This window comes from Dysidea avara, chromosome 6, assembly GCF_963678975.1.
Source record: "Dysidea avara chromosome 6, odDysAvar1.4, whole genome shotgun sequence".
Taxonomy (NCBI): domain Eukaryota; kingdom Metazoa; phylum Porifera; class Demospongiae; order Dictyoceratida; family Dysideidae; genus Dysidea; species Dysidea avara.
The window spans coordinates 23,693,856-23,714,131 of NC_089277.1; the positions used below are offsets into that span (position 1 = coordinate 23,693,856).

At 37.8% G+C, this 20,276-nt stretch overlaps 1 protein-coding gene across 3 annotated transcripts; it reads right to left on the reverse strand.

Moving 5' to 3' along the window:
• Positions 1–2,885: 2,885 nt before the first annotated feature.
• On the reverse strand, positions 2,886–12,080 carry LOC136258662 (solute carrier family 35 member F2-like). Of its 3 annotated transcripts, XR_010702914.1 has the most exons (9): positions 10,313–10,855; positions 10,175–10,254; positions 9,293–9,587; positions 8,305–8,464; positions 6,026–6,182; positions 5,320–5,372; positions 4,443–4,597; positions 4,103–4,253; positions 3,140–3,280 (listed from the first exon to the last, which is right to left on the reverse strand). XR_010702914.1 is itself a non-coding variant. In XM_066052003.1 (8 exons), exons 2-8 carry the CDS (start codon positions 10,222–10,224, stop codon positions 2,960–2,962), a joined length of 1,191 nt encoding a protein of 396 aa, XP_065908075.1. In that variant the 5' UTR covers positions 10,225–10,254; positions 10,313–10,852; the 3' UTR covers positions 2,886–2,959. The 3 variants fall into 3 exon arrangements, 2 of the variants coding, with proteins under 2 accessions (XP_065908075.1, XP_065908076.1); XM_066052003.1 differs by lacking the exon at positions 4,103–4,253 and having other exon boundaries at positions 2,886–3,280; positions 10,313–10,852; XM_066052004.1 differs by lacking the exons at positions 4,103–4,253; positions 10,175–10,254; positions 10,313–10,855 and adding an exon at positions 11,913–12,080 and having other exon boundaries at positions 2,888–3,280.
• Positions 12,081–20,276: the final 8,196 nt, after the last annotated feature.

The window sequence follows — 20,276 nt, forward strand, 5'->3', positions numbered from 1 at the left end:
ATGTCTATGGTATCTTGAGCTAACCATTGTGTTTATAACAGTTAATGATTGAATTGGTATTTTTCAGATTGTTCTTTGCTGTATAACGAGCAAAGGGATTGAAAAACGAGCAGTACTGTTACTGTGTTTCCAGAACAACCCTCCTCAATGTCTTATATCTGACAACTAAAATATAAGGATCAGTGTCATTTTAAACATAACATAAATTCTGTTGTTTTTTTTGTACTGTTTGTAAAGTATAGGGTTGAGCTTTTTATGTTTACATTTACGAATATCTGTGAATGAAAGGTTATACCTGTTATTATTAGACAACTATCCCTCGAACCTGCAAGGAGGCTAACAGTAAGCCTGTGAAGCAGGGAGACAGAAACCTGTAACTGAAAACTGTAATGAAACACAGCAGATGAAATCTTCCATCATTCTTACCATTGCCACCCAGTTGATGAAATACCTCCTGCAGGAGCCAGTCAGAATTATGATTTATATAGCATGTTCACAGCCTGTTAACACTGTTCAGTATGTTTTAAACACTGTTTACTATGACTATTGGAGGTGACTGGCAACGTATTGTATACATAGAAAACACTGTGTGGATGACTGAGAAGAAAATGTGCACTGGGTAGCTGATGTGTGCCATTATACTGCATGCTTTCCTTAAGGCTCATCAGCACTTGAGGAGATGTGTACCACTGAAGTCCCCTTATAATTTGCCACTGCTCTCAGCAGACTACACAGACAATCCATGCACATAGCTGAACACTACAACATAGTTTATTAATTATCAGCGTTAGGTCAACTAAAGTGATGTAACAGCTGAAGTAATGTATGGTACGAACAAGTGGACCAACACCTGGAGCAACCACAAGTGGACCATCACCTGGAGCAACCGTACCAACATGCTTGTTGTTTCTGTATTGTTTTCACTAACAAGTAAACACAATTAAGGACAGGCGCTCCCTACATTACTTTAATGAACAATATCGCTAACCAGCTGCCCATATAACACACATTAGTTATGTGACATCATCAGTTCCCAATCGCTATAATATCTATGGCAGAACCTAGTTGAAAACAAAGCTGAATGACCACCTTCTTTTCCCACCTTATAGTCAGGAGAATTTTCAGACATAAAACTGATTTTATAATACGTCCAGTGGCACATTTTCCATGATGCGGTATTCATGGGTTTACAATGCAAGGAAAATAATATATTGTAAATTAGAGTAGAGATCATAGAAAATAAAGAGTAATGAAATAAGGGAGGATGCCTACACCTGCAGCATGGACATTTAATCCTGATTAAATATATATACCCATGAACGAATTAGGGATTAAATGTCCACTAGGCAACCTCCCTTGTTTTACCACTTATTGATCCCTAATTGAACTTAAAAATATTTACTTATTTTGTAACACCATTATGTAACACTGTGTAATGGGCTGAACATAGCTGAAAATGAAACATAATGGCCACTTCGCTATTTCAGTAATTGATAGTTGGGATGCACAATCAGATGAAAGCAATAAGCATGGCATCATATTTTTTTCTATAATGCAGTATGCTCAAGTTCGCCAGTCAATCCTCTGCAATCAATCCAACCACAATGGAAAACCTAGACGATTCCTGTTACAAACATAGGGAAGCCATCACACAGCACTACGACCAATTGACACCTTGCGCTGTCAGCAAAGAAAAATGTGACTCACATTAAGGAGAACACATGTAAGTCCATAAAACATGCACTGTACATATTGTGGTATGCCAAAAGGCATCTGTCAGTCTGAAGCAATGTTGAATAGTGAAAATGTTTAGCCTGTACCCTTTGCTGTTATCACGTTATGTTTGTTTGAAGGCAGAGTCAGTCAGAAGAATATTCCACGGAATGATTTTAAAAAAAATTAAAATACAGTGGATCCTCACTAATCCGAACAGTTCTGTTCTCAAGTTAACAAAAGTCTGTTCAGATTAGTGAATTTGTTTGGATTAGTGAACCCATTGATTATATACAGAACCTAATTCAATTACTCTTATAGAACATACATTTGTTTGCAAATACTCTAATAAAACAGTCATTTGTACTGTTCGGATTATCGAGCGTTTGGATTACTGGAGTTCGGATTAGTGAGGATCCACTGTAATTATAATTGTAGCAACCTATTGGAAGCTTTTCAGGTCATACTGAAGACACTTTTGTACTTGGTTATACCTAACCAATACGGCCAAGGTGTCATAAAGGTGTTGTGAGGTTAGATTTAGGGTGACAATTTTGCCCAAACCCTCTATATACAGTAAAATCGTACTGTAGGGTTTCACAATATTATAGTGGAAACCAGTCTTAATCGCAACCATTAGAGGTGCACCAATAAAGGATTTTACCGATATACTGATATAAATTGCTTCAAAACTACTGATTCCGATACCGATGTTGTTAGCGTTGGGTTGCATCTGAACATAAAAGGTTTTCAGTATGGACGCACTACAATAAATGTTAAAATAGTATGACAAAAAAGCTAAAAAGGTGGTTGCCAAAAAGGTTTTTGCAAAAAGAAAAAAAAGGACATGTGAAAAAGGTGCTATGAAAAGGTCTGAGTAAAGAAAAAAAACATCTTGACTTAGAATCGAACCTTGGTCACTGTAAAACAGCTCACATCTTCAACCTAATGCTTTACCCACTGTGCTACAAGATCAAATAGACAGAAAGCTTAGCAATTATAGTACTTAAATACAACAAATATGCTTAAAAAGTCAACTTTTTACCAATACCGATAACAATATTTATATCAGTGCACCTCTAGTAACCATACCCTCACAATGTAGATAACCTCCTTACATGGTAAGTTTACATGAACAAAATCACCCCAAAGGTACTAGTTACAATTAACCACCTAGGGCTGGTTCCACTGCTTACGTATGCAAGTAAAAACCACAGAGAATGAAACTACAATTGTACTAAAATATTCATGTCACCATAGCTCTTATTTCTGTTACAGAATTCGTTTCATTTTCACTATTTTCTTCAACATTACTGTTCAATACATCTTCAGCTTCACTATTATCATCTGACATTAAATCAGTTTGGACAATGTGGTAACCTTCTTGTTCATGGCTGACTGGAGTATCTAGACACTTCCACTCACAGAACAGCGAGGAGATGTAGTTACTCCAATATTTCTTTGCCATGATGGACTCTGATGGTGACGCTTGTTTAGGAGTTAATATGGTGAACATTATTACTCCAATTAAAATCATGAAGAATGCCAAGAAATAGATGATAGTAAACTAAAGAATATAAATAGCAAACATGTAAAAATATTACATATGTACACAAATGTATTAGACATACAGTGCACAGTAGTAATGGCATTTTAAACATCATTTATTGTACATACATTAATTTAAATGACTAGAGCAGTTTATTCACTTTTGTCTACATTTTTAGAAGTCCTTACATACTCAAACATTTGCTTTAAACTCTACAGGTGGCATGTTACAATAAATATCACTGGTACCAGATTCAGAAAATACGTATGCAGATATCAGGAGCAGGGCCCCAGCCTGAAAGGGGCCACAGGGGGCCCCATTAAGTTCCCCTTGAATACCTGCTAAAAAGATCAATATACTCTATTAGAGCAGTCAAAATCTAGATGCTCTAATAGAGCAGTCACAGTATTCTTTGAGGAGCAGTGTAGCAAGCTATGTATGTAGTTCTAAATAAGAAGATATAGTTGGTGAGGGGCAGCTAACGTCATTGTCAACACGTAATGACTTGTTTTCCAGCTTACGGATAGGCTGAAGTTGTGATTCAGAGTGGAACTCTCCTTGCACCTGGGGCCCCACTTTAACTCTTTGCTGCCCTGGGCCCCTTAATTTCTGTGGGCGGCCCTGACCAGGAGTCCATCAAATATGTTATGGATAAGGTAAATGTAGCATACTCCATACACTTCTAACATTACAAAATTTGACATGACATATTACGTTAATGATGAAATAATTGTTCTTACACACAACAGGGATGCACAGAATGGGTTGCTACTTCATTGTGTTATGTGAAGACAATAAAGCTGTATTTTAGGAAGGTAATGGAGTCGAGAATAAACTTACAATAGTTGACTGGGTAATGTTGCATTGTTATTGACTAAACAATAGTTATCCAGTTCTACATGTGCTGCGACTCTTTTGTCATGTTGTTTTACTTCATTTCTATATCTCCGCTTCATGGTGCTAGTATTATGATGCAATTGAGCATGCGTCTCTATAAAACAATAAGCAGTTTTAAAGGTTCTTTTTTATAGTACATAACAGCCATGTTTGAATTCACATCTTTACATAATGATATCCCTTGTCCATACGGTTTGACACTCTCCAGCTGAAGTACATAGGTCAGTCAATTGAATTATATACTGTGTATTGGTGCAACCCTATAAATAACTGCATCACTCACTTTATAATTGAACAGAAATAATCCCCAACAGAGGTTGTATACATTTCCAGTCAATATGGACAGGTTGACTAGCGTAGCACTGGAGTACTTCATTGTAATGGGAGACATGACATAGAAACAGTATAAACAAAGTGCAAATCCAACATAGAACAGCACTAGAAAAAGAAAGTATGCACGTAAATATCCACCGTAGTACCATATACTGTAGAATGTAAGGCTACGTGGAACTTTGAGACCCTTTACCAATAGGACCACAGTCTTGTTCAAATAGCTAAAAGTTCATTTGTCATTTGTGTCATGGTTATCATAAAACAATAAAGCATTACTTACAAATTGGTATCTAGTAGTTAATTTTTATTCACCATTTTACAACTGTTATAATAGAACGCCCAAATACTCTAATAGAATAGTCATTTAGTGTCCACATTCGTACAACTTAAATTCCACTGCATATTCAAATTATCATACACTACAGCAGAACCTCAGTAGTTATCCAACCCTTTGGTATTCTGAAAAGTTTGCAGTGTGTAAAATCACCTTAAAATAATGTATTTAACACTTTTGCAAGCAATGAAATTTTTGACTACTCTAATAGAACAACCAATAATAATAGAATAATCAGAGTTTGAATGTTTGAGTTGGATAACTGAGGTCCCACTGTAGTTCATTAGAGTTTGCAATTGTCACAGTTAGTGTGCTAAGATGAGAGCAATGTACATGTACAACGCTGAACTAGTTCTAGCGTGAAGCCCAGCCTAGTTTGTTATTAATTAATGACATAGTTTTGCAATGGTCAGCCACATTCGAAAGGGCACACAATATACTCCAATAGAATAGTTACCTGTACACAATTATCTCTATACTACCCCACACTTACCAACTGGAATATTCCACTGCTGTTCCACTAGATGATGTCTGTCTAGGATAACCCTACAGAACAGCATCGCAATGATAACATCATAGTTAGGGCATGAATGAATCTACTGAAATTCAACGAAGTTCATTAACTTTATTTGTTTTGTAATTGAACATTTGAACCAAAACATTCAGACTGAACACCAACGTCAATCACCAGGTATGTACAGCTGGAAACACAAAATAATGTGACAAAAGCCAAAGGAAAATTGAAAAGGGATTTCCACTGCAACTAAGTGACTGTTCTATTAGTCTAAGAGTAGTTTCTGCTTTATTGGAGTATCTCGATCTTTTCGCCCAAATTACAGTTCCTAAAGTGAGAAACCATTGCTTAAATAATTAAGATAAGGGTCCTATTCCACGATGGATCCCTGGCTTTGGAACCTAAAGTCTCAATTTCTTAACGTTGAAAGTAGTGCATCAAATTTAAAAAAGATTTTCTGAAACCCCTGGAAAACCCCCTGGGTACATCCCTGTACTCCAGCTGTACAAAAATCTACTTCGCTTTTCTTTCACTTGTTTATTAACAAGTGCTTTTAAGTTCTGGAATTGCAACTGACAAAGGGGTCTTATGTTACAGTAGTTTTTAAATAAGACTAGTGGGTTTTAATTATCAAAAACACTAGGATTGCTTGTAATATTCAATACAATGATATGGACATACTTACAGTTGGATTGCAGATATGAAGCTGCTGGCGAAGCCCAGAAAGCCAAGGAAATGGGTAAAGGAGAAATTCTTGGCAACAAACTCAGCAGACACGTTGGTGACAGCATAACACAGTGCACCCACCATACACAGGATGTCACCGAGCACTGCATTAGATCCTGTAATAGAGGCAATACTCAAAATATAAAACAATTATACAGACTTCATAAATGAGATCTGCAAGCTTAATTCCATAACAAACACCTTGTCACCCAAGTAACAGAATTATTTAGACTACCATTTGATGACATTGCATTCATGCCAGTGTTTTGTACTAAACCAATGCACCATCACCGTGTGATCACACATTTTTGTTTAGGCCATATATAGAAATTGTAAGGAATAATATACCATACAGTTCAGTGAAACTGCAACCAAATCAACTCCACATTACAACATACATACGTACTGTAAAGGGGAATATTATAAACCCAAAAATGCTGTCAGAGCCCAAATCCTTCTAACAAGAATTATAAACATTATTAATTTAACTGAATTTTCTGCTGAGTGACTCCTGCCTGTTTGTAGTTAGCGATGTGGTATCGGTAGCAAGATGAGCTACTGTACTGCTAACATGGGCACACCTATAGGGATAACTGGATCTCTCTTGGACTAATGCATGACTAGATGCCTCCAGCTGAGCATAACTTGACTATGGTTAAGACTGAGGGCTTGATTTCTTCACTGCTTTGGCTCAAGTTGTGACTGTTCGTTGACATAATGCATACATCATTAACTTACCTTTATTCTCCTTTGTGACCTGTTTCCTTCTTCACTACAGTGTAGGTGTTCATTCGTGGCAATGCATCACAGATTCAGTGCAAGTATCATTCCTAATTTACATAGTGACCAGATTGATTTAAGAGGCACTTCTTGGTACTGTTCTTACAGAAGTAACAAACCTGAAACAAAGCAAAGGGCTTCTTCATTTTTCAACAATTTATAATATGGGTGTACATTCACTTGTAATTTCCATAGTCACTGGATTGATTACAAAGGAACTTGTCAATACTGTTCTTTGTTTAAATGCTGTATAATGGGTGGAACATATCTGAAAGCAAAGCAGAATGGCTACTTTACTTTTCAGTAATTAATAGTTGAGGCACACGTTCAATTGTACAGTTATTATCTGTATATATAATGCTATACTTTGATGCAGTATGTAAGACCGACCGATTTTGTGTGATTTCCAGCTGTTTGCTCACGTAGGACATGCAGACATGTATTTCCTGAATTGAACAGTTATGTTTGGTGTTTGGATAATTAAGGTGTTCCATGAGTAAGGATAATAATATTATGCTGTGCACCAAATTGTTAGGGGTACCGTCAGTCAGTAAATTCAGCTTTGAAGTTTATCATGATCGTCAAAAATGGAATAGTTGCAGGCCACATTCCAAACATAATATTCACGACAAAATTTGAATTACTCACAAGCAAAATGATTGCATGCATTTTTATGTTTAGTATAAGGCCACACAAAGTCAATTATATGTTTCTGGTCCCCGTGCGGGTCATTTTTAATCCAGTCGCGTGCCTGTTTACTGAATTTGTTTTTTGTAAAAACGTGTGTCTGTACCTAGGCGACTCTTCTTAAGCGGTTTTCCCTTTCTGTTTTATAGATATTTACCACCTTTAAAAACAACGGTGAAGGCCTCATAAGCTTCCAGAGATAGCGTCTCCTTCGAGGAAAGAGGGGGGCGTTGCCCTCTCTCTTACGCGAACAAAAATGCAGGGCATCCTCGAGGCTTTCTCTAAGAAGTTTGTGTAAAATAATATGATAGAAAGGCTATAAAACAGTTAAGAAGATAGCTCTGTACGTTATTTGTGGTTCAAAGCGTTTTTTTTTCTGGTTAGGCTTTCCAAAATGCTTCCTTAGAATGACGCGATCGATCGATTGTAAATGGGCGTGTTTGCTGCTATATCCTCAGTTTATTTTTTCATAGAGTTTATCCTCAGTTTCTTTTGTGATTCCTGAAATTTAAACTTTTTACATCATTAATACTAAACATTACAGTGCAGTTGGTAGCTATGTATGCATTAATCATTTGTAAAAAAAAAAAAAAAAAAAATTTTTAAAGCCTGGTCACCTGGTCAATTTTTGCATCTGAGCTGGACCAGAAACATATAATTAACTTTGTGTGGCCTAACAAAAAAAAAAAGATAAAACCATTAATTCAATGTGCAATTCTTTCATCACTGAAATACGTACCATGCATAGAAGTATTATCTCACATACTGTACCTTTGTTAGATTTTCCACTGGTAATATCAGCATATGCAAGGGCAGATATACCCAGCAGGCACACACCAGCCCCAGCAATGTGTAGTAGTTGATACTTGACCTTCAAGAACACGACAGAGAGCAGCATCACCCAAATGATTGTGCCACCACTCCCCAGTATCTGTGTGCAAGACGTAAAGCAGCAACTAACATTATGTTTTGTTTATGTGACTATTGTATACTGTACAGTGTATGTGAATGAGTTGGAATTTGGACAATCTTTTCTAGACAGACGCTTTTACATACTGTATGAATAGAATAGTTTTCTGGTAAGACACACACAATGAAATAGTGCGTAAGCCATGTGGTAGGCTGCTTCTAATGTTTCAAAAGTACATTAGCAAGAAACACAGCAAGAAACCTGTCTAGCTGCCAGGTCACATCATACCATTTGCCACAATATTTTTCCATAATAATCCCCAGATGTGTTACTTATGAACAGTAAGGAATTTAGATACAAAGATGACTTCACAGGCAACACACATCACACTTCAACTTTTTTTTGCAAATAAATTGATTATTATGAACTGTATATATGTGTGTAAATGCTGCAGATATGTGTGTACACACTACACACACACACACACACACACACACACACACACACACACACACACACACACACACACACACACACACACACACACACACACACACACACACACACACACACACACACACACACACACACACTCACTCACTCACACACTACACACACTCAAGTACACTACACACACTCACGCACACTACACACACTCACGCACACTACACACACTCACGCACACTACACACATTCACGCACACTACTACACACATTCACGCACACTACTACACACACTCACGCACACTACACACACTCACACACACTACACACGCTCACTCACACACTACACTACACACACTCACGCACACCACAACCACACACACACACCCACACACACCCACTTACTTGTATGCTAGTTAAGCTGGTGTACTGGTAAGCTAACACAAAACAGTAATTCCCTTCAACGTCCAACAAGGCCAACAGCAAGTACTTCCACCAATGAGATTTTAGGACCTTCTCAAAGTCAGCACGTATTGCAGCTAGGTAAGGAGTAAATGTCAATGCTATCAGGAAGTACATGAAAAACACTTGAGTAGTGGGTGTATCAATCGAGTATTTCTCCTCCAGTAACTGACTGAATACCCCACTACCACTGAGTAGCAGGGCCAGTACCTGCCCAGAAGCGAGTGTCAATATCAGCCTATATTACACAATGGACAATCTGTACATACTGTAGTGTGTATAGGGTGAATCTATATATGCTACATATTTACAAGTAGATAATATCAAATACTAGTCTCTGGGAGGGGGAACATGAATAGTAATGCCTTTGGTATTCACATGACTCAAAATGTAGTACATGTATTAAGCAGATGAGATGGGACACACTTTCAAGTGCCACTAAAACAAATTACACAAAGTTCATTATATTAAGGAGGGTGGTACGTTGATCTTAGTATAATGTAGGTGGTGAAGCACCATTGTTTTATTTATAGAATACGAACGTGATAATATCTGGTGAAGTTGAATGCACTAAGCCACAACTTAATAATTTACCGATAACTCTGCGAAGCACAATCTGAATATCCAACGAACCCCATAGTTTATCAAACAGTATGGTAGTACTGTTTAAGTAGGGATCGCTCTAAACGCGACATGTGGCGCCTAAAAAAATTCCGCCTTTAAGAATCATCTTAGAGGCATCTTATGCGACAAAAATCACCTTTGTGCAATAATATTAATCCATCTAACATGAAATACAGCATTAAAAAGCAAGAAAACACTCACCAGTGACCGGATATAGAATGTAAAAAGACCGCCAAAACCTGAAATTTCATCTACCTCACTCACTGACCACGGTCGCAAGCCTAGAAGCCAAACAAGGCAACGCACAGCTGTCATTTTACGCCTCAATAACAAACTCACCAATGGGATGTGCCTTTTGGGATTCCGACGAGTGTGTTCCCTCTGCACCTTGTATTTCCTTTTATCTTCAATCAGGTTGGTTGTCTTCTTCTTCAAGAATTGTAACCATATCGAGGCGTTAATTTTCTGTATCAATACTTTCTTTCAGCCTCACTTTCAGCAGCATAATTATTTAGACACCACCTCAGAGCTGGATTTCAGAAGCGCTTCAGTCCTGGCACTACTATAAGAGGTATACTAGCTAGATATCTGCAACTTCGCGATTGGGACCCCGTTCGTGGTAGCTTCGCAACCACACCCATCAAATAAAGATCTAGGTGGACTAATAGCGATAGAGTACGGAGATCACGCCTCTTAACAATCTAGCTATTTACTTAGCTAACAGTAAACAAGATGACCTCACTCCTTATTGGTCTAGCTAGCTGCACACCCCTTGGCTGATTTGAGATATACTCTAATACGACAGTCATGTAAAATATTCTAATAGAGCAGTCACAAGTTACACTGTAGCTAGCTGTGCTACAACAAAAAACTACACAAACCAGTTTTTTTTAAAAATGTCAATTTAAAAATGAAGTAGGGATCTATGCAATAAAAGTAGTGAAACAAGAGATGAATGATGGTATTACAGCATAGCTCAGTGGGAAATCCCTACTTTGGCAGTGAACAAAATAATTGTTATAGCTAATGTGCCAAAGTAGGGACTTTCCCACCAAGCTATGCTGTAATACCATCATTCAACTCTTGTTTCACTACTTTTATTGCATTGATCCCTACTTCATTTTTAAATTGAAAATACTATCAGTTTTGTATTGCGACTATTGCGGGTCACATGAAATACCAAATAAAACAAAGCAATTAAGGGTAATATAGTTAGATGGCACTTAGAGCGTGTCCAACCTCCCCTGTGTCTTACAGCATGCCCAAACTCCTCTGTGTATCAAGCATGTCATCATACACATGTGCACTTAGTCACATAAAAACCACCAAGCCACTACCACTCATAGTTTGTTTACTGGCTGCTCACTAACTTAACCGGCTCAGTGTTTAGACACGTACAGTGTTGTTTCAGTGAACTGCACTGTGTCAGACTAGGTTGTACCAACATGTGAATGAATTATTACTATACAATTACAAGTGTAGCAAAGTGACAAAACACAAGTGGATTTATACCATTTTTATTAATTCTGTATGTAACATCCCTCACAATAAACACTAAACAATTGCACATCGAGTCAGTCACATCAGCACTTAGACCTTCCACACACTATTATGACTTTTGAGAGATGAACCATCATTATTGAAAACTGAGATACAAAAAAGTGCATAAATGAGTCCTTGGTCACATGCAACCACCAAACAGGTTAGTGAATTAACACCTATGAAGTGCTAAAGGCAACGTGAGAAACAAGGGCCTATTAAACTAACTAAGGTGTTACAACCGTACGCGTGCTGTGTGTGACAACCCTGAAATTTATCCTTTGGCAAATGCGGTACACCATTTTGATGGTGCTGAATAAAAGCTGTTTATCTTTTACCAGTATTCCTTACTAAACGTCACTACTTGGCATCCACTGCATTCACGATAAACTGACGATACCTGTATCTTTTCGCTACGAAGATCATCGTCCCCTCACTCTTACGGTCGCCCTCGTTAACGACTGTATCATACTCTCTACAAAGGATATCCACTCGTGACCGTGACCCGCACTCTTTGCAACCTGTGTGACAGACCACATGTGCGAAACCATGGGATGGTATCCTAACACTTTTGTACAGCAATTAATGTCGTGAATAAAATTTTGGCGAGGTTTTCTTTGCGTTGTGTAATAATACGCGTACGAACCGGAATGTGCTAACTAACGAACCGGAATGTGCTAACTAACGAACCTGAGCTCCAGTATCTATTGCTTCACTCTGGGTTAAAACTTATCATTCAACTGACCTCACTTTTTACTGCATTTAACTACACTGTTCAAGGAGTGCTTCCTTAACTCTCTGTAAATCTCTGTAAACTACACTGACTATATGACTCAGGCAAGTTGCACAAGTTTATGGGAGCCTGCAGCTGTATTCCGAGGTTATCCATTGGAAAAAGATTCTGTTTAAACTTCCTTCTGCTGAATGTGGTAGAGCTTTCGTTGCAGAGCAAGCTTGTCTGTTTCGTGCTTATGCCGGGGACTGGCTCTGCGCTTGAGAGTATTGCTTTAAAGGCGGCCATGATTATGCCTTTTGTTTTTGTTCAGCGTCCACATACTAAATCTAAGAATAAAGATCATATTTGTCATCTCAATCGTCGTTTGGCTCTTTGGCATCAGGGTGATATTGATGCGTTCGAGGGGTAGCCAACGTCTTGGGACTCTCGTACACTATCTGTGTCTTTTCTAAAGTTCCTCTGATCCCTTCAGCTATTCTCTTAGGTGTCTCCTGCACAAATATTAGCAAAAACTTAGGTAAAAACATCACGATAAAAATCAAGATTAGAATTATATATTAGGCCACATAAAGTTAATTTTTAGTTTCTCATCCCCGCCCGCATCATATTTTCACAGCCGCATCAACATTTTTTGCTCTCACACGTGATCCAAAACCACTACACGTGCTTTATAGAAACTCAAAATGGCGTTTGTGTTAGTGCAAATCAAATGTTCAATGAAAGTTTTAAAATCGTGGTATGGTTGTTCATTTCCGGAGTCATCTACTCTAGCTGATTTGTATACACATTATTCTGCTGGACAACTTGACGATAGTCAACCTCTGTCGGAACAGTACACCAATGCAACGGTAAAATGCCAAGCTGGCAAGGACAGAAAAGAACTAATACGTGTTAGTAGTGATGTATGTGTTGGACAAATAGTATCTTCTGTTGGAAACTACATCACTTTGTAACTTTTTCAAAGTAAAAACAGTTCATTCATATTTAAAACAAAAAAAATTAAATTAAATAATTAAAATACCCATCTGCCCGCGTCAAAATTTTTGTGGGCAGGTGGATGAGAAACTAAAAATTAACTTTATGTGGCCTTATTTGCAAGTATATTTTAAATACAGAAAATATTTTTGAAATACTTAAATATTGGGACTCTCGTACACCATGTTGGGTTTTTGTGTGGGTGCTGGCTACCCCTCGGATGCATTAGTTTTGGAGAGTAGAACATTGCAGACCCTATTTCAAAATCGCAGAGAAACTACACTAAAGATGACTCTTCTCTTGCTAGAAAATTCTCTTGTTTGATGTTTAATGGCAAAGTAAAAGATGCCTTACGACTACTTTCTTCTGAGTCTCAGGGAAATGTACTCCATTTGAATTCTGATGTACTTAGTTCACTTATTAACAAGCACCCTAAGAAACAACCACCTGACTTAACAGCTCTTATTGATAGTTGTCCAGGTGATTTACCACATCCAATAATGTTTGATCAAATGGATGCTATCCGTGTGTGTCGCATTGCTCTCAAGCTTCATGAGGCTGCAGGCCCTTCAGGCTTGGATGCTTCTGCTTGGAAACGCGTGTGTACCTCTTTTCAAGTTGTTTCAGATGATTTATGTGAGGCTTTGTCTACAGTCTCCAGGAGACTGTGTACTGAGTTTGTGGATCCTGAAGGTTTGTCATCCTTTGTTGTTTGCCGTCTAATTGCATTGGACAAAAATCCTGGTGTAAGACCTATTGGTGTTGGTGAAACTGTTCGACGTCTGATTGCAAAAGTAGTTCTTTCAGTTATTCATGATGATATCCAAGCTGCTGCTGGACCCCTACAGTTATGTGCTGGACAGTTATCTGGCTGTGAAGCTGCTGTACATTCTGTGAGAAAACTTTGGTCATCCTCAGATGTTGAAGGGGTCATTTTGATTGATGCATCAAATGCATTCAACTCTTCAAATTGTCAAGCAGCATTGCACAATATTCAGCATTTATGTCCATCATTCTCCACTATCCTTATCAATACTTACAGGACTGATGTCAATCTATACATTGGAGGTGAAACATTGCTATCAGAAGAGGGTACCACCCAGGGGGATCCCCTGGCAATGCCCATGTATGCTTTAGGAGTTGTTCCTTTAATTAAAACCTTATCTGATAACTTTGTTAAGCAAGTTTAGTATGCCGATGATGCTACAGCTTGTGGATCCTTGCCTGATATTCACCGCTGGTGGAATGAACTTACTTCTATTGGTCCTACCTATGGTTATTTCCCTGATCAATCTAAAACTGGTTTGATTGTCTCATTATGATGCTGCCATCTCAATCTTTCATGGTACAGGTATCTTAATCACTGCAGAGGGGAAGCATCATTTAGGGGCTGCTTTAGGCACAGCCTCTTTTGTTTCTTCTTTTGTTAACCACAAAGTTTCTGTGTGGAAGCATGAATTAGAAGTTCTGGTTGATATATCTGTGACCCAACTGCATGTGGCTTATGCTGCTTTCACACATGGTGTTATCAGTAGATGGAACTATCTGGTCAGATGTATTCCTGATATAGGTGATCTACTTAGTCCTTTGGAGGAGGTGATTCGTACCAAGTTGTTACCAAACCTGACTGGGCAGTGCATTTAACGATATAGAATGTGAATTGCTTTCTCTTCTTCCTAGACTTGGTGGTTTAGGTATAATCAGTCCATCCAAATATGCATCTCGCCAATTTACTTCTTCATTTAGTATTACTGCTCCCTTGGTGGAGCTTATTTTACAACAATCTTCTATCTACTCTAATGATGTTTTGGAGCTCCAATATGGTGCTCCTTTACCAACTGTCGACAGTTTTATCGGCCTTGTATAATCAACTCTTACCGAGTACCTATCCTTTCACCCAAGTTACAACTTTCTCTATTACTTCTAGTGAGAAAGGCTCATCTAGCTGGCTTACTACACTTCCTCCATCTGATCATGGCTATACTTTACATAAAGGAGCCCTTTGTCTTCGTTATGGTTGGCAGCCCACTTCCCTGCCTTCAAGTTGTGTTTGTTGGAAATCAATGACTGTTGAGCATGCTTTCAGCTGCTCCTTTGGTGGCTTTCCCTCAATAAGGCATAATGAATTGTGGGATATCACGGCATCCTTGTTATCAGAAGTATACCACAATGTTTGCATTGAACCATCATTACAGCCTTTGTCAGGAGAACAATTCCATTATAGATCTGCTAACATTGAAGATGGAACTAGGCTTGACGTAAGTGCAGGAAATTTTTGGGGGCAGGATAGGAAGATGGCCTTTTTTGATGTAAAAGTTTTTAACCCTTTGGCTACTTCCTATTCCTCCTCCCCTCTGGCTCAATGCTATCGTCGGGCTGAACTGGACAAGAAGAGAATGTGCGATGAGCAAATACGTGAGGTAGAAAGGGGCACTTTCTCTCCTTTAGTGTTTTCATGCACTGGAGAGATGGGCCCAGCTGCAACTGTTGTCTACAAAGGACTTGCAACTCTTATTTCTGAGAAACGGGGTCACCTATATAGTCAAACTCTATTTTGGATAAGATGTAAACTCTCTTACTCTTTACTCCGCTCAGCAGTGATGTGTTTAAGAGGTTCAAGATCGACACACCACAGATGTAATATACAATTGCAAGATCCAGCTATTGACTTGGCCTGTTCCAACAGCATGGAACTTCAGTAATCTATAGTGTATGTTTTGATATGTGCTTTGATTACTGGAGCCTGTATTCCGCGGCGGAATACGGAATAGCGGAATTACGGAATAAGCGAAAATCACATTCTAAATAATTTATTTTGTTATTGTTTATACCCTCTATAACGTTTTAATATACATTCCTCACCTCGTAGAGAACACAATCACCTAGCCTCGCGTGGCCAGACCGCTTTTTCTCAGTACGGCGCTTATCGATTAAAATTATAAGCGCCAGTCGAAAAAGGCGCTTATAATTTTAATCGATAAGCGCCGTGCTAAGAAAAAGCGGTCTGGCCACCCGAGACTACACAACACCGGCGATGGCACCATAGATAATATACGCGCGTATATTATCTATGATGGCACCAATCCTCGGGGCGATATTTAAATTGGATATGTACAAAGATATCCACTCTAGGCTAAGCTAAACTACCATCAAATACACTTCACTACACAATCGCTAGAATACTAGAAGTTCTTTGTGCTATACTTACTCATACCAGCTGTCACACGCGAGTAACCGCCCGAATTTATTAGAGTTATATACGAAGTGTTAGAGCCGAGGTTGGAGCTCTGATGTTGGGAGCTGAAATCAGTATTATTCTCTGAATTTATTTGAAACACTTTAGGAAATGATAACAGAGTTATAAGAAAGGTCAGATTATTCCATGCATGCAGGGTAGCTTCAGTACCTAGGGGGTGGATTGCAGGGGCGGATCCAGAGTTATGGAAAGGGGGGGTCAAAAATGAACTGAGTCACTACATTGTCTCTGATTTGATAGGTGAGACCAAAAAAAAAAGGGGTCACAGCCAGCTGAAAATAGCTGCCCACTTCACCAACCACGCATTTATAGCTGATATATCGATAGTACATAAAAATCCTTAAATAGCTCACTACGCACTGTTCTAATACTGTGACTGCTTTATTATAGTCCGCTGTGACTACTCTATTAGAGTATCTCGATCTTGGTATACTGAAAAATTTTGGAGGGGGGTCAAGAGCCCCCTTTGACCCCCCCTCCCCTGCATGTATCCGCCTCTGGTGGATTGTTTTGTCCTAAACTCTTCGGCCAGTTAGCTAGCTAGCTGCTCGTGTGCGACAGCTGGTATGAGCAAGTATAGCACAAAGAGCTTCTAGTTTTCTAGCGATTATGTAGTGAAGTGTATTTAACAGTAATTTAGCTTAGTTAGATTGTTCTAGAGTGAATATCTTCGTACAAATCCTATTTAAAGATCGCCCCGCTAGGATCGGTGCCATCGTGATTGTGTTCTCTACGAGGTGAGGAATGTATATTAAAACGTTATAGAGGCTATAAACAATAACAAAATAATTTAGAATGTGATTTTCGCTTATTCCGTAATTCCGCTATTCCGTATTCCGCTATTCCGTATTCCGCGGAATACAGGCTCCCCAACTTTATAGCTAATTTTGGATTCTGTAATTGATTGAGATAACTAGAAATTTTGAGGGATATCTTACAATACTTATGGTGGATCATTAATTGATGCGTGCATTCTTTGAAAATTAAAATTTTGAATCTGGAGATATAATTTTTTAGTTGTGCTATGTATTATAGCTAAATACAAAAAATGTCCCATACAGCTATGCATTTCATTAGCTGTAGCTCAGGCCTTGACTCTGGCTGAGTAGCTACAGCACTACTGCTTGTACATGTAGCTAGCTAGTTAAGTCTGCAAGCTATCATAAAGAGTTAATATCTGGAATATACCAGTATTTAAACTCACCCATATCACTGTCAACTCCTATGGTAGGAAAAAAAGCCACTATAAGAGTGACAAATTTTGTTTCTATCACAACATACTATAGTTAGTCCTGCATCTAATAAAATATCCACACTACAGTCTAATTGTAATGGAATTTGTTGTCAAGGAATACATAATTATCGTATTGTGTCATGCATACTTCAGTGCAGGCTGCCAAGATGGCATTCTCATCAACTGTTCATTATAAGTCATGATGTTTAAGTAAAAGTTGACAGGCTGTATATATGGCTCCTCAGGCACTTGCCTAGACTGCAAGCTGTATGTGGATCAAGTCACCACCTGGTCTGGAATTTTTTCTGCAGTTAGCAAATATATACGTAGTTTTCAGCTTCAGGTTTCTGACTACCTAGCTGTTTCACAGGCTTCCTTGCAGAAGGATAGTTGACTAATAAACAAATTAAAATCAGGTGTACTGAAAAAGCTTTATAGCAAAGTTGATGACACATACCTTTTAAAGAAATATCTGACCCATGCATAATCAACATTGCAACACTGATAAGTAGCTAATGTGATTTAATTAAAATGCTCCTGTAGATTGCATTGCAGTAATTTTCAAATGTTTCCTGTTGGAGCATGCCCCCATGCTAGACCCCCTTCAGCAGGGGTGTACCACGCATACTGGATGTAAGTCATATTACATGCAGTTTGACAAAGTCAAAGAATTGGATGTGTGTGGAAGCTTGATTTTGTCAAATTTGGCCACATAATATTTATATACAATAAATATAAAATTTTACATAATGTTATGTTTATTTATGTAAATGACATGTTATTGGTTTCATTAGCTTTTGAGCACATGAAAACAGCTTCTCAATGCATGATAAACAACAAGGTAGCTAGCAATTCACATGTCATGAATTACTAATATGTAAACAACGTATATTAGTAATTCATGACATGTGAATTGCTAGCTACATACCTTGTTGTTTATCATGCATTGAGAGGCTGTTCAATTCAAATGTTAGTGAGATACATTTACAGTATTATTTGCAATAAGCTCACTCACACTATACAATACCTTGTATATATCTACTGCTATCACTATTTTTTATGGTTGAGTGCAATGTATCACAATAATTTATTGCTATTTAATGATACTAGCAATAAATTATTGTGATACATTGCACTCAACCATAAAAAAATAGTGATAGCAGTAGATATATACAAGGTATTGTATAGTGTGAGTGAGCTTATTGCAAATAATACTGTAAATGTATCTCACTAACATTTGAATTGCACAGTATTGAATTTCATTCCATGTATTCTTCTATAGTGATCATCATGTTCTATGCTTTGCTTGCTTGACTACTAACCATTGGACTTGCTGCTCATAATCAATATCATGTTCATCCTGATGATACCCCATGTCTACAACCACCTTGTCATGCACTAGAATACTTCACTAACAACTCTGATGTGTACTTTGTGTCTGATACAACATTGCTCTTTGAACAAGGGGATTATTATCCTATCAAAGGCAATTTCACCATTCAAAATGTCACTGATGTTTCCCTCATTGGTACACCAAATACCAATGACCCTACCTCTCCTGTAAGTGTCATCAGATGTTTACCAGGTCACCATATCACTTTTTACAATGTCACTAATTTACTGATAAAACATTTCAAGTTTAAGGAATGTGGTAGTTTTATGCCAGACTTTAATAAATACAAATCTGGAATGTCGTATATACATCGTGATTATTGGGCAGCCATATTTATTCATTCTTGCACTAATGTAGGCATCATCAACACACACATTTACAACCCAGTTGGATATGGTATATTAGCCTTTAATGTGATGGGAAACAATAGCATTGTGAATGTTACTATAGTAATGGGCAGGCAGAAGAAGTTTGATGGTAAAGTATGTAGTTATGGAGCACATTTGTGGTATAGAAGCATACACGACAACACTATGAAAAGTGGTGAAATTATTTTCAGTATTAACAACATTGTACTGAAAGATGGTTGTGAATCTTGTGTCTGTGATTCTGATGAAAGTGCATTTAAAATGTCTCTTCAGTCCTTTACTGTGATTGTTATTATTAAAAACTCCAATTTCACCAACTGGTATGGTAGTAAAAATATCATGATTTACATTAGTTCTTTATCACCTGTCATGATCTACTTTTACAAATGCAAGTTTGTTTCAAACAGAGTCACAGATCACCTAATTAATTTCAATGATGATACACACTGTACTCATGAACCAAGTACATTTCCGAAGTTAAATTTTATTTTTGATGAAGTCATATTTTCCCATACAAAATTAGTAAAAAATTCAGGTCTTGCACTTATAAGGTTTATATTATCATCACTTTGCATTGTTCATAACATTCATCTTAAATTCAACAATATGACATTTTATAATAATGAGTTAGCTATATTGGAGGTCGAGAACCTGTATATAGGCACCGGCCGATTATGCCAGCATAATTTAAAGCATAATAGGTGACCAAAAGCATCAAGCATAATGCCAGCATAATAGGGACGATGTTAGAAAAATTAATTAAATGCGCAATACGCGCGCCTGAAAGAAAGCAAATATTCAC